Here is a 15,605-nt window from a genome sequence, read left to right as displayed (position 1 = left end):
ACCTGGGGAGCATTTTTTACCTATAGTTAATTTAAGATATGTTAAATTTTAGTTTTATTTTAATGTTGTTTCTATTATCATTTTGTTGGTATTGGTAAATAAACAATAAATAATAGACTTCATATGAAAATTACGCAATAACATTTAAATAAAAGACAATATACCTAAAACGATAATTTTAAAAACTACTTAGTACTGCATTATTAAAACTAGCTAGTCAACTAGATACTGGAGTCAGTTATGTAACGCTGCCATACATGACCCAAAAAATTTTTATTAAGCTATGAGCTTCATCACATCTGATATTTGAGTAATTCTAAGCATTTCTAGCGTGAAGTGGGGGGGAGGGTGGGGTACAAAGACGGCCGCCATCCGTCATCTTTAAAAAAAATCTACTCTGATCCTGGTGGGTACTAGGGCAAGTTTGGTATCATTTTCGTATAAACCAAAGACGTAGAATTCATTGCTGATATTTGTTTTTTCAATTTCATAGTAATTTTACAAGAAAAACGTAAAAAGGTGAAAAATTTGGTTGGAGATTTTTGCTACGCGGAGCCGAAACTACAAAAGATAGAAAGTTGAAATTTGCACACTAGATTACATTTATAAAGTGTACAAGAGATAAGAAGCGATTTTGAGAAATTCAACCCCTAAGGGGGTTAAAAAGGGGATGAAAGTTTGTATGGGGTTCAAGTTTTATTTTAAGCTAGGAATTTGAAACTTCGTAAAACGATATATTATTAAAATACAAGAAAACTAATTTCAGCGTTTTTGAAAATTCATCCCCTAAGGTGGTGAAAAAGGAGTTGAAAGTTTGTATGGATATCAAAAAAAATTTCGAACGCGGGACTTGAATCTTTGTATTTGGGGATATTATTAAAAGACAGGAAAAGTAATTTCAGCGTTTTGTAAAATTCATCCCCTAACAGGGTTAAAAAGGGGTTGAAAGTTTGAATCCATTACAAATCCGAGTAGACACACATTTCTTATTGGCTCCCAGGCTTGAAATGCTTAGAATTACTCAAGGAACATATGTGATGAAGCTCATAGCTTAATAAAAAATTTTTGGGTCAACTTTATAACTGCTTCCGCTATAGATAATCAAAGAGGTTAATGTTAAAAGTCAGAAATGTAAAAGGTGACTGAACTTATCGATAGCTGAAAAAGTCGATAAAATTCAACGTTCCAACTCTATGGAAGTTTGATTTTTGCCATGAACAATTCCGCCCTCTGCATGAGTCATGCAAAGTTCATTGTGCATCATGCAGAGGGCGGAATCATGAGTGTGAAGGATCATGCAGAGGGCGGAATCATGAGTGTAAAGGCCTTCGGAACGATCAGGAGAGGGACTATATGTGGCTCTAGTCTCTAGAGAAAATAGGAGGTCCCCCAAAGCTGTTGAGACCTGTAAAATCCTTTCATGATGGCTTGAAAGGTTCCGTTGGCTTTAACGGTCAACAGTCTGTCTCGTTTGAGACGCGAAGGGGTTCCGCAAGGCTGCGTTGTAGCACCAACGTTATTCGGATTATATTTTTTCTGCTGCTACGGGTTGCCTTCGGCAACACGCAGCAGGGAATCCACCTACACGCGGAAAAAAATAAGCTCTAGCAAAGTACCAATTTGGCTTCGTTGTTGGTTGTTTTAACCAAGTTACTATTTGTTTTCAAATAAGTGTCTTAGTCAATATAAACGCGTGTTGTTTACTTTTAATAAATTTAATTGCATAATTTTACCAACTAACGTTAACCTAGTTGACTTCTTTGATTTTAACAACGAACTTTGCAGGCTTCCTCCGAGCCAACTCACTTGGTTTTAAACAGCAAAAACTTATTTATTTCTAGCCATTTCATTTTCTCAGTGTACATACAAGAGCCGATGGAAAGCTGTTTAATGTTAAGCTTCTAAAATCATTTATTTACATACAAGATATATATTGTGGTATTTCCTCTGAGGCCTTTATAAAGGATTTAATCCAAATGGAATTTTGAATTGAAATAGAATTTGAGAAGATTCCGAATTCAAAACTGCAATAGGTAATGACAAGGGGGACTTAGGAGGATATATTATTAGTAAACAAATTAAATTAAACTATGTAATAAAGAATGCAGAAACATCGCCTTGGGTGGTCACAATGCTATAATATCATTACCACCGCAAACTAACCGCATAATATGTAGTAGCAATAGTTGCAACGTAGCTCGCAGCCATCTTATAATGATATGTTTCATGGCTAGGCGTAGTCACAGGTTTGAAAAAAAGAATAAATTTAGTCCTGCCCTTTGGCATGTTTATAGGAGTAAAGACTATGATTAAAACATAGCAAACGTGTGTTAAATTTTGTCTCTTTCTAACAAACACATGTCGAAATGACAGATAGAGACAACTGATTATCAACAGCTTTTTAAACTTGACAAACGTCATTACTTCATTAGCATGCGGTAGATTGTGGAGATACCACCTTGTATGTCATATTCCTCAGAAAATAAAAGACAGAAAGAGGAAGGCCGGGCTCCGAATCGTTCCTTGTGCATAGGCTGTCCGTGATAATCCAGCGTGGAAATGCTGCAAGCATCATGGGCACCATTGCATCGGGAACGGCAAGGAGCGGTTTGTTTTTAAATTTATAGTTTTAATTTTAATTTGTATGCTTTATACTTATAATTTAAATTGTAATTTTTTTGTTTGTGTCGTTTTTTAGGGTTCCGTACCCAAAGGGTAAAACGGGACCCTATTACTAAGACTCCGCTGTCCGTCCGTCCGTCCGTCCGTCTGTCACCAGGTTGTATCTCACGAACCGTGATAACTAGACAGTTGAAATTTTCACAGATGATGTATTTCTGTTGCCGCTATAACAACAAATACTAAAAAGTACGGAACCCTCGGTGGGCGAGTCACTGCATCCTGTGCAGCAAAGTTATGCCCTACACTACTCTACATCTACAGTCGCACTCGCCAATAATCATAACTTTGATGAAAGCCGTTTATTAAAAGATCTTTCAAGCACCTCAAAATCGTTACCCCCTTCCCCTCCCCCTTAAAGACCCGCCAGTCGTCGAAAAAAGACAATCAAATGGCGGGTCCCGCAACCGGACGGGGGGTCAGTGACCCTGCGCCTGCGCCGATACTTATTGAGACGCGTTTAACGCAAGAAACGCCCTAAAGTGTGAAGTATTTTATTTTTGAGGTTATAACACATATCAGTGTCTTTAGTATTGAAAGGGACATATCAAATAATTTTATTGAAATATGTGATTTGTATTTTCTGTAGAATAGATTGAAGACGAAACTGTACTTGAGCTTTTTCAAAAAAATGTTGAAGAATTTTGCTCAGATTTAATTAAAACGTGTGCACACTTTGACAGTAAAAAAACCGGTTAACCGGTCCGATTCCCGCTTAACTGCACATTTCTAATAGGTTTTCCTGCCAACTATAGGTAAAGTACTATTTTGTGTATTTTTTTTTTAAATGTTAGGCCCTGTAGTTTCAGAGATAAAGGGGGGGGAATGGTCGGACAGACAGACAGACGCACGAGTGATCCTATAAGGCTACGTTCACACGGCGTCATTTTTCCCGTATACCGTATACGAGATTTTATCGAATATCGTAGTGGCAGCAAAATTTGTATGGCAACTCTGAAAATCGTTCACACGGCGTCTATACGAGAAAATCTCGTATTCGAGAGATATTTTTTACCGTATACCGTAGGGTCTTGCCACCGGGAATGCGAGATTCTCGAAACGATTTTATCGAATGTGATACTCAGTGGCGCTTAAGTTTCCGTTGAGTCGTTCACACGGACAAACTGGTTTCTCGTATACGAGACGCGCGCGGGGCGCAAATCTCTTGCAAATATGGTTTTCACCCACTAGCTGCCCAATTTTGTGTTGTCCCTATTTTATTTTATGTTACCTATACAAGTTTTTACATGATTTTTTTATTGTCGATTACTAAAATAAAACAACGTGATATTCAGAAGACATCAGTTTTATTCAACCACAAGATCTTCAACACGTGACGACCACTGTGCCAGAGTCTGTTTAACAGGTAATAATAATAAATAAACAAAAAAATAAACATATAAAATAATTGGAATACGGGGATCCATGTCGGCGTGCACTCAACGACTGGTGGTGTGGCGGCAGGTAAATTGCATCGAATAGACGCCGTGTGAGCGGCTGTCACGTATACGGGAATACCGTATACGAGAAAAAACCGAATGGATCATGCGCCGTGTGAACAGACGTCCCGTATACGATTAAACCGTATGCGAGAAAATATCGAATCGAATAGTCGCCGTGTGAACGTAGCCTAAGGGTTCCGTTTTTTTCCTTTTGAGGTACGGAACCCTAAAAAAATTTAAAATCGATATAAAATAGAAGAGTGCAATCAAAACTTTAAGCTCCTGAATCAAGTAGGTACCTACATTCTGCAGCATTAATGTCTAAAACAACTGGACTTTTTCTGACTGGTACCTGCAATAGTATGTTACTCTTGGAAGGCCGCAAAAATATGTGACACGCTCTTATGGCTCTACAAATAAGATCGTGTCAGATATTTTTGCGGCCTTCGTCGTGTATCATATGATTGCAGGTACCTACGCACGCATACATATTTAACTGTACATAATGTAGTTTTTATTTTAGTCTTTATGTTTAGTTTTTAATCTTTTTGATCTTACTTATTATACTGTATTATTTTTGCTAAATAAATACATGTTACAATAGAAAAAAAATTGTACATCTATATATATCTGTAGTTCGAGGACTCAGGAGTCTATTTCGGCATCTTTCATTCCAGATTTTGTAACGTTTCTGGCTAAAAATATAAATGGCAAAAAAACCGGTCCGCTCATCAAATACCGCTACTTCTATAACATGTTATGTTTGCGTAACGTTATATTTTTAACGTTAACGACATAAACATAATTATAACGGTGTACTCGTATTATAAGGAAAGAGTTGTTTACAAGCAGGTAGAAAATTCGTTTTTAATGTTCAGTTTGAACTGTATATAACACTTTAAACTCTCGCGTTTTGTACACATATTTAATTACACAAACGGGTCTACCGCGATATAATTTCACTGTTTTTACCTAAAATTACGACGTTTCAGCTGAAAACGTGCAATGAAATTATATCGCGGTAGACCCGTTTGTGTAATTAAATATGTTGAACTGTATATGTGACGTTCCACGGCAAAAGGTACCTTATGGCGGCTGGCGCTTACGTCGTATAGCGCCGCAATAATATTGGAGCGGCGTTAATAATAGCGTAAGCGCCAACCGCCTTAAGGTACCTTTTCCCGTGGGACGTCACATATTTGGTAAATAACGGCTTCCTAGACTTATTTTGTACTACGTCGGTGGCAAACAAGCATACGGCCCAAATAAGTGGCAAAATATCGCATCTCAATAAGGTCATTTATTTTGTGTGTTCATCACAATATTTCCTGAGTTATGAATCTATGATTTATAACTCAGAACACATAAGTAACATAACAACTAATAGTAATTTTGAACATTCACAACAGTATTTACAATTTTACAAATAATAATAATAATATCTGGGAGACCGAGCTTTGCTCGGAAAACATATAAAACCTCAAAACTGCGCGTTTTCCCAGAGATAAGACCTAGCTAGATCGATTTATCGCCCCCAAAAACCCCCATATAGCAAATTTCATCGAAATCGTTAGAGCCGTTTCCGAGATCCCCAAAATATATATACATATAAATAAATAAATAAATAAACAAGAATTGCTCGTTTAAAGGTATTAGATAGATAGGTAGATATTCCACCAGGCGTTCTACATGTCATTAAAGCTCTCCAAGGGGCCTCTACGTGTTGGATCTATATCCCCACGCAAGCCTATCAAAAGACCGGGATATCCAAGATGTATTATTAATAATATTTACTTACCGATTCGACTAATTCTATACACTATTTGCTCTAAGGTCAACCAACGGGTTTTTTCAACCTAAAATTACGGCAAATTGTATGTCATATAATTATGTAGACCCTAGAGACTCGGACCCAGAAAGCATCACATATTAATAGCTAGCTTAACATTTGGATCACAATATAATTATTACAGACAGTATAGATTTTTTATTTTTGAAAACATAGTAAAATACACAGGTGGATAAAATACTTAAATTAAAAACAATACAAATATTTTTTACCTAAATCATAATCGCTTGGTCGCAGAAGGCTGGCCGTGTTGCCCCTCTCTGTGTTGCTATTAGCACCAGTTTAACACTGACATATTCGCTAGCGTCTCCTTTTCTTACTCGCAGTATCCCAGCATTTTGCCAGGGCTCACGGGAGCATGCTGTCCGCTTGACAGCGAATCCCAAGAATTTGACATATTCACCAGCGTACGTACCTAACTTACTTTCTATAAATCTCGCTAGTATTTAGTGCGAGCGAGATGTATAGAAAGTAAGTTACGCTGATGTTAGCCAATATGTCAGTTTGACACTTGGGCTACCAGTGCCACTTATGGAACCAATAGTTCGTGAATCCATCTCGCATTTGGCTTGACCATTTTTTATAAAATTAACTTGTGACCCGCCCCGGCGGCTTATCACGTGTTACACAAAACCTTAAGCTTTTCTCATGAATCACTCTATTGACAGGTGAAAACCGCATGAAAATCCGTTCAGTAATTTTTGACTTTTTTGCGAACATACAGACAGACGCGGCGGGGTGAATTTGTTTTATAATTGTAGTGAAGTGTATTATATTTTCTATACTGTGTAGTATCTTTATACTGTGGTAGAAAGCCCGCTGTTAGACTGTTACTGCGAGGCGGAACCGAGAACCGACGTTTAGTGATGATGATGATAGCATACAGAAAACGTTAGGGCGTTTACTAGCTTTGTATACAAAGGCACTTATCCATGTCAAGCATGTAAAGGTACCGTAATATGTTGTGAGGAGGGATGACAGAGGGGCGAGTTGGTTTTTATTTTACAGGCTACTGCCAAAGACATATATAACTTCGTATAAGATGAATAAAATCTAAGAAAAAAACGTGCCGCGGAAATCAAGAAAAAGTCATTCTCGGATAGATGGCGCACATACCTTTGGCCTATGGTCGGCTAGATGGCGTGACGACCCCGTTTGATATTTAACAATTTTAACACATAGGTACAGTCAAGGAATTTAAATTCCGACCCATTTCGTACTTTGTCACAGTGACAATCAATATGAAAGCCGCTAGAGACCTCATACGGTTGTCACTGGTGACAAAGTACGAAATGGGTCGGAATTTAAATTCCTTGACTGTACCTACATATCAGGGAATGAACATGGGTAAAAATGAAAAAAATAATAATAAAATTATTTATCCATATATACACATTTTTTTTGATAATTGTATACGTGTTTATTTTGAGTTTTAATAGATGGCAGTAATTTTACGGTGACTACAAAATTTACTATGACAGGTCCCCTCTATACTATCTATTCTCTTTGCTTGCTAAGTAAATTCTATATTCGAATAACTAGGCTTAGGACTTTTCGTAGCATACCATGGTTCTAAAATCCTTGGAGCCGCCATATGTGAAAATTTCGAAGAAATAACAAATCAAGCTATTATAATGTTCATAATCCTAAAGTGTCGATCCAACAATTTTGAAAACTCTCCTTAATAGGAAATCCCTCGTCAGCCCAACTACGGGGTGAGCTGGGATTTCCTTTTTTTTTTCTCTAAATTTATGAAATGATACAACAAATTTGACAAACTAAAATTCATACATCCGGAACACTTTTTTGTATATAAATCAATGTGCCACATATAAAAATTAACTATAGCCAGGTTTGAACTTATATTTCGTCCCCACTCACCCCATTTTACGGTACATAGAAAGACACAAGCTATACTGAGGTATCTGACAGTTTCTGAATAATGCAACTTATTGAGTTCATAAGATGACAAAAAAAATGATTTTCTTTTTTTTCAGAGCTATCGACAACAGCGATAGCGAAAGCGACAGACGAGGACACAACGCCATGGCCCGGCTCTCTCGCTCCTTTAGACACGCTAGCCGTCGCGTGCGAGCGGGACAGCATGCATGTCACCATCACGCTGGCACCTAACTCTGTTTTTGGAGACAGGTAGGTTCAATTCAATAATCAATGTGAGTTTCTCAGAAGAAATTACATTTTAAACGATTACAATTATTATTTTAAAATAAATAAATAAATAAATAAATATTATAGGACATTTTTACACAAATTGACTAAGCCCCACGGTAAGCTCAAGGCTTGTGTTGTGGGTACTCAGACAACGATATATATAATATATAAATACTTAAATACATAGAAAACAACCATGACTCAGGAACAAATATCTGTATCATAATACAAATAAATGCCCTTACCAGGATTCGAACCCGGGACCATCGGCTTCATAGGCAGGGTCACTACCCACTAGGCCAGACTGGTCGTCTATTTTATTTGTTAAAATTTCCTAAATACGTATCAAAGGCTCTCTTTATCTTCGTTATAAATAATAAATATTATAGGGACATTCTTACACAAATTAACTAAGTCCCGCGGTAAGCTCAAGAAAGCTTGTGTTGTGGGTAGAGTCAGACCAAGAATAGTCTGCAGCGGGTTTGATAGCCCACGCAGTAAAAGTGTTATTTTAAACGTCAAACTTCTATGAAATTGTGACGTATAAATGACACTTGCACTGCGTGGGCTATCAAATCCGCTGCAGACTTTTTTTGGTCCGACTCTACTCAGATAACGATAATTAAAAATGATGTGTGAGTGGGTGATAAGGTGTGAGTGTATTTTATCACTTGTTTTAACTCTGACTTCATTCCACAGCCTCTACGACACGTTCAACGGCATAGTGTACCCAGCCGGTCTGGGCAGCAACTCCTCCTGCCTCCGGGAGTACGTGGCAGCGCGGGGAGACCTGCAGTACACCCTGCCTCTGAAGGGCTGCAACACAATGTCCACGGATAACGTGAGTTATAAAGAGCTTACATACACTTTCTTCTGAAAAAATAGTATTGAAATTTCCCCAAAGAAGAGTGCCGTATCTTAAATAAGATCTAACATGACCATGATAAGCGTACCTTTAACATGCATATTTATAATGTGGCATAGTGAGATAATCTGGAAAACTCTTACGGCTGACAGTTTCTAAGATTACACCAAGAAGAAACCGGTAGGTAAAATCCTGATGGGACTTGAGAACAGAGTAAGTGGCCTTCAAAGGCATAGTGTACCCAGCAGGCCTGGGCAGCAACTCCTCCTGCCTCCGGGAGTACGTGGCAGCGCGGGGAGACCTGCAGTACACCCTGCCTCTAAAGGGCTGCAACACTATGTCTACGGATAACGTGAGTTATATATTCAATAACCAACTAAGCCAATTACAAAGAGCTTACATACACTTTCTTCTGAAAAAATAGTGTTGAAATTTCCCCAAAGAAGGATGGCGTATCTTAAATAAAAACTAACATGACCATGATAAGCGTAGGTACCTTATTACACGTGGGATACAATTTTGTACAACATACTAATTACGCATTACATAAGTATTTAGACAGAAATATAGGTACTTCACAACATAGTATAGTAATATTAGTAATGTCACCGATTCATTGAAGAAAATTAAATAAAGATATACAATACAGATGGATCGACAGACACACTTTCCTGAAAAAAGCTGTAGTAAAGGTTTGAACCTTCCCCAAAATTTAAGGCCGTATCTTAAATTAGAATTAACATAACCAAGATAAACGAAACTTCCCTTTGATGGGACTGAAGGGAACACCATATCCACTGGCAACCTAAGCGCCCTTCAATAAGGGAAAAACATTACCGTCCTTCAGACGCAGTCGGTTAAAAATACTATAATTTAAGGAGCAGGCGTAAGGATACGGATTTAGGAGTTCATTCAACCAAATAAGGTCTACAAAGCTTTGGAAACTTAGCAAAAGACAACTCCAAATTGTTCAATAATATTAAACATAAGTTCATTTTTAACACACAGTTTGTATAGAAAAGTAGGTCTCAAACTGGCCACATTATTCATTTAATTTGAATGTGACAACACTTGGAAAACTTCTGTCATCCCATAGCAATTTGACCATCATGTAATTTTAATTTTAGTTGAAACGAACAATATAAGTTTCTTATCTTTTAAAAGCTGTTTTATTATACATACAGCTTTTGTGGTCCTTCGAGCCGGACCACAAAAGCTGTATGTATAATAAAACAGCTTTTAAAAGATAAGAAACTTATATTGTTCGTTTCAACTAAAATTAAAATTACATGATGGTCAAATTGCTATGGGATGACTAAATGTTTGCAGCTTCAGACAGTTACCTATGGTTTGAAGCCCTCAAATTATTTAGCGACTAGGTGCCTTATTGAGTTAGGTCAAAGGTATAAGGAAAAATATCCATTGGCTGCTGAGGCAATGTTCAAAAGCACCTATGTTGATGATGTTATTACAGGTTCTGATGAACAAGGTCAATTGATTGAGCTGAAGGATCAGCTTATGACAGAATATGTTAAAAAAAGGGGGATTTATATACTCCACAAATGGTGTTCTAACCTCCCACAAGTTCTTGATGGAATTCCCAGTGAGCATAAATGTTTAGAAAAGCTAGACATAAATCAAAATAATATTGTCAAAACCTTAGGTTTGAAATGCGACGTTCTTAATGATGAGCTTACATTCAAATGTCCTGCGTCGGATGAGACTGAGATTAACACTAAAATAAAGGTGTTGAGTTATATTGGCCAGATGTTTGACCCTTTGGGTTTGATAGGTCCCATAATAGTAGTTGCTAAATTATTGATGCAAAGACTATGGTCAATTAAAAATTTAAATTGGGACACTATATTACCCCAAGAAGAGCTTAGAAAGTGGAATGCCTTTATAGACAATCTGAAGGGCATGGGAACTCTTGCTATACCTAGATGTGTAAATACTTCCAATAAACTTTATGCCCAATTAATTGGATATGCAGATGCATCTATGAAGGCATTTGGCTGCTGTGTATATTTAAGAATTATAAATTCAGATGAAACAGTAGACACAAATCTACTCTGTTCGAAATCAAAAATATCACCATTAAATAAAAATATTACTATACCTAAACTGGAATTAAATAGTGCGCTGTTGCTAGCAAAACTAGCACATAGGGTATATAACATCTTAAAATCTAGATTTGACTTGAAAGTATTATTGCACAGTGACTCCCAGATAACCTTAGCATGGATCAAGGGTAGTAGTGGCCCTGCCAAATCAAATACATATGTTGCAAATAGAATTTCACAAATTCAAGCCCTAACCAAGGACTTTCAGTGGCTCTATGTCACCACATCTAACAACCCTGCAGACCTTCTTTCTAGGGGGTGTGATCCACAGAAGCTTATGGTCAACAAGCTTTGGTGGCATGGACCTAGTGATTTGTCCAGGGCTGATTATGAGCATGTGCCTTCAGAAATTAAACTTCCTATTTCTAACATACACAGTGGTGATGTAAGTGTGAACATAATTATCACTCAACCTGCTGATGACCCTCATAACAGCATATTAGATGTTATAAATAAGTAGTCTGACTTTAACAAACTCCAAAGAGTTGTTGCATATATTTTGAGATTCTGCTATAACTGCAGAATGCAGAATAATAATGAAAAAATATTAAGCTCTATTATGCACAAAGAGCTCAATGATACTCTAACGGCTATGATATCATGCATTCAAAATAAGTATTTTGCTTCAGAGGTCAATGCACTCAAAAATGGTCTACCTATAAAATCTGGCATAGCCAGTTTGCATCCCTTTCTAGATAAAAATGATGTTATGAGAGTGGGAGGCAGGTTACAAAATGCAGAGGACATTCCATATAGTCAAATTCATCCTGCTATATTACCCAAACACTGTCACTTGACCACTATAATCATTCAAAATGAGCATTTGCGACTTAAGCATGCAGGGGCAAGGGCAGTGCTAGGCTCACTTTCAGAGAGGTTCTGGATAATTAGTGGTATATGTCAAGTTAAAAATATTGTAACCAAATGCATTACTTGTGCTAAAATGAAATTCAAGGCTGCTCAACAATTGATGGGTTCGTTGCCAAAGGAGAGGTTAGATGCAGTTAGGCCTTTTCATATAGTTGGCGTAGACTTCTGTGGCCCATTTAATGTTAAAGTAGCACGGATTAGGAACCCAATAATTACCAAAGGATACATTGCTGTCTTTGTTTGTTTTGCGACCAAGGCCCTACATTTGGAGTTGGTCAGCGACCTCACTACAGAGGCATTTTTGGCATGCCTCAAAAGATTCATTTCCAGGCGGGGTATGCCTACTAAGATTTTTTGTGACAATGCGAAGACCTTTAAAGGTGCTTCCAACGAATTAAAAAGGCTTCATGAACTATTCACATCCCAGTCTCACATAGATGCTGTGGAGAACTATTGCCTACCAAACTACATTCAATTTAAGTTTATTCCAAGTTATGCTCCAGAGTTTGGTGGTTTATGGGAGGCTGGAGTGAAGAGCTTTAAACACCATTTTAAACGAATTGTAGGTAATATTGCTTTGACATTTGAAGGCTTGTATACAGTGATGACTGAAATTGAGGCGATTTTAAATTCTAGGCCATTATTGCCTTTGAATTCTGACATTTCAAGCTATGAATATTTGATGCCTGGACACTTTCTTATAGGTAAATCTATGACAAGCTACCCTGAAATAGATTTGTCGAATAAATGTATTGATCGATTAAGGTTTTGGAATATGTTGACAAAAATAAAACAAGATTTCTGGCGGATCTGGTCAAGGGACTACCTTACACAGCTTCAAAATCGCCCTAAATGGCAGCATGCTCAGCCCAATTTAAAAGTCGGCGACCTTGTAATTGTTAGAACAGACAATAATATTAAACCTTTAAACTGGCCTATGGCGAGAGTCATTAAGATAATCCCTGGACCTGATGGTAGGGTCAGAGTTGTAGAGGTGAAGATGAATAATAAAATATACACTAGATCACTTCAAAAAATCTGTCCATTGCCCATTTAAGCTTGTCTTGTATAAGCTGTTTTACTTATGTTTATGTGGCTTAATATCCGATCCCAAGACTCAGACTCTGTCGTAGGGCTAGACATAAGTAATTAATTATTTTAAGAGCTAAACGAGCAGTTAGCAATTAATGTTTTATTGTTATAATGTAAAAGAAGATTTACATTTTTCTGTTATATTCTTATAGTTGAATGTATTTAATTTACGCTTCTACATGCTTGTGAGTATACTTTGCCCTGGCCAACTATGTTCAATAATATTAAACATAAGTTCATTTTTAACACACAGTTTGTATACAGGGTGATTCATGAGACGTGAGCAGGACTAATCCTGCACACTCAGTAACTGATAATTGATCGATCACCGTCGTATTTAGGTGAAACAACCACACTTTTTCCTATTTATTAACTTTATGGCGAGGGCAAATTTAATTATCTACAATAATGGTCACCCAACAAGACCTAATTAATAAACATAAAACCTCATTAACCGTAATGACAGCATTATGATTACGAAGAAAATAAACTGTCAAACTTGAGTGAGATACGAGTTTTTAAAAGTAACCAGACCGTGATGACATTCAATTTGACACAGAATATCGGTAGTTTAGTATTCTAATTGTAGGGTGACCATGCATGTCGTAAATAAATTAATAACTTTTTTTTTTTAACACGACTAGAAAATTAACGTTAACCTCACTAATACTGATACGAAACAGTTGCTTATAATTTACGAAATGCGCAGTGTTAGTCCTGCTCACGTCTCCTGAATCACCCTGTAGAAAAGTAGGTCTCAAACTGGCCACATTATTCATTTAATTTGAATGTGACAACACTTGGAAAACTTCTGTCATCCCATAGCAATTTGACCATCATGTAATTTTAATTTTAGTTGAAACGAACAATATAAGTTTCTTATCTTTTAAAAGCTGTTTTATTATACACAAATCATAACGGGGGTGTTTACCGGCCATTGTGGGGTCAAAGGAATTCTGGCCAAGATGGGACACTCTGACAACACTTAATGTGTTAATGTCTCGCCCTCGCCAAACAAAATTTGAAGGACTTTGAAGCAGGATACCTGGAACCAAAGGACTTCAAAATGCTACCCATGAGCTCCATCATCCCACACATGGATATGGTGGGAAAAGCTCTTGAGTAGTTGACAGATCTTCTCTAGGGGGTAATTGCACAAAAGATCGAATCGATCGATGGGTCGAAGTGTATCCGCAAGGGCCCCCGAAAACAATAAGATAAGATAAGGTCTACCATATTCAGGTACACACAGCTTCAAAAGTAAATTAGGTACTCACTTTATAAATGAATTATTCCATTCATTAAGCAGATACACGATACACATACGTAGAGTGCACACTGGCGCTCAAAAGTGCATGGACATATTAAGGCTTTACGGTCGACATTTGTCCATGCACTTTTGAATGCCACTGTACCTATAAGTCAGTCAAGTTAAAATAAAGAGGCATTGGCTTGTCTAATTCTATATTTAGTAGACAGTTTGACAGACGCGTATATTAGCGGACATCTTGACACCGGCCATTGTGCTGTCACGAGGCGCGCGCGCATGTAGGCTCGACGCACACTGAACACACTAAGTTGTACATATTATACTTACGTCTAGGATTATATTAGGTTCTTACCCTTGTTACCATGGCTTACGGCTCGATTCGGGAAATGAATTAGAGATTCACTAGATATGAAATAGTAAAGATATGTGACGTTCCACGGCAAAACGTACTTTATATGGCGGCTGGCGCCGCGACTCGGGAAATGAATTAGAGATTCATTAGATATGAAATAGTAAAGATATATGATGTTCCATGGCAAAAGATACCCTATGGCGGCTGGTGCTTACGTCGCATATCGCCGCCGCATATTGGAGCGGCGTAAATAACAGCATAAGCTTTTGCGTGGAACGTCACATACCTATCTTTACTATATCGTATCTAGTTAATCTCTAATTCGTTTCCCAATTCGCGCCGTTAATATCTTGTCACTATAATCTGTATCTTAAGGTATTTAAATAAAAGTAAACAGAATCTACCCTAAAATGGCTCCATAAGCCAGTTGTAGACAAGGTCGTTAAAAATACCACTAGGGGAGTCGATTAATTTTTTTTTGTAATTCTTAATAAATTGAGATATATTTTTTTTTATAAAAAAAAAAGTTTATGTAGTCATGAGCAGGTCCATCTTCTGGTGCCGGCTTATCGTTGGATTTTGGGACACGTGGTATATCTTGATTATAAATAAATTATTCGGTATAAGATACCTACAGAGTATAGCAATGTACGGTGCCCTTTAGCGGGTTCGCGACGGCCACGTTACGTAAGCGGGAAGCGTGATACGCATCGCATCTACGCAAGTTTTATACAAGTAGACGATGTTACTGCGCGTACGCAAGTGAGGCGAGTTTTCAATTCCAGTATTACGTGACCGTTAGACAAGAAGCAAAATTGTTTCTTCTGTTCTTAGAAAAATATATCTATAGGTAGAGCATCATTTTTTGGTGAGAGCGCACGCAACTGGCCA

At 37.4% G+C, this 15,605-nt stretch overlaps 1 protein-coding gene across 1 annotated transcript in view; it reads left to right on the top strand.

The window, feature by feature from the left end:
- Window positions 1-15,605, top strand: part of LOC134677148 (uncharacterized) — a 99,939-nt gene that overhangs the window by 60,350 nt on the left and 23,984 nt on the right. The window contains exons 3-4 of the mRNA XM_063535606.1: window positions 7,968-8,121; window positions 8,842-8,983. Coding sequence (XP_063391676.1) covers window positions 7,968-8,121; window positions 8,842-8,983 — 296 coding nt within the window. The remainder of the gene's footprint in view (window positions 1-7,967; window positions 8,122-8,841; window positions 8,984-15,605) is intronic.

Source organism: Cydia fagiglandana, chromosome 25, assembly GCF_963556715.1.
Source record: "Cydia fagiglandana chromosome 25, ilCydFagi1.1, whole genome shotgun sequence".
Lineage (NCBI taxonomy): Eukaryota > Metazoa > Arthropoda > Insecta > Lepidoptera > Tortricidae > Cydia > Cydia fagiglandana.
This window is presented reverse-complemented; position numbering and strand designations above follow the sequence as displayed.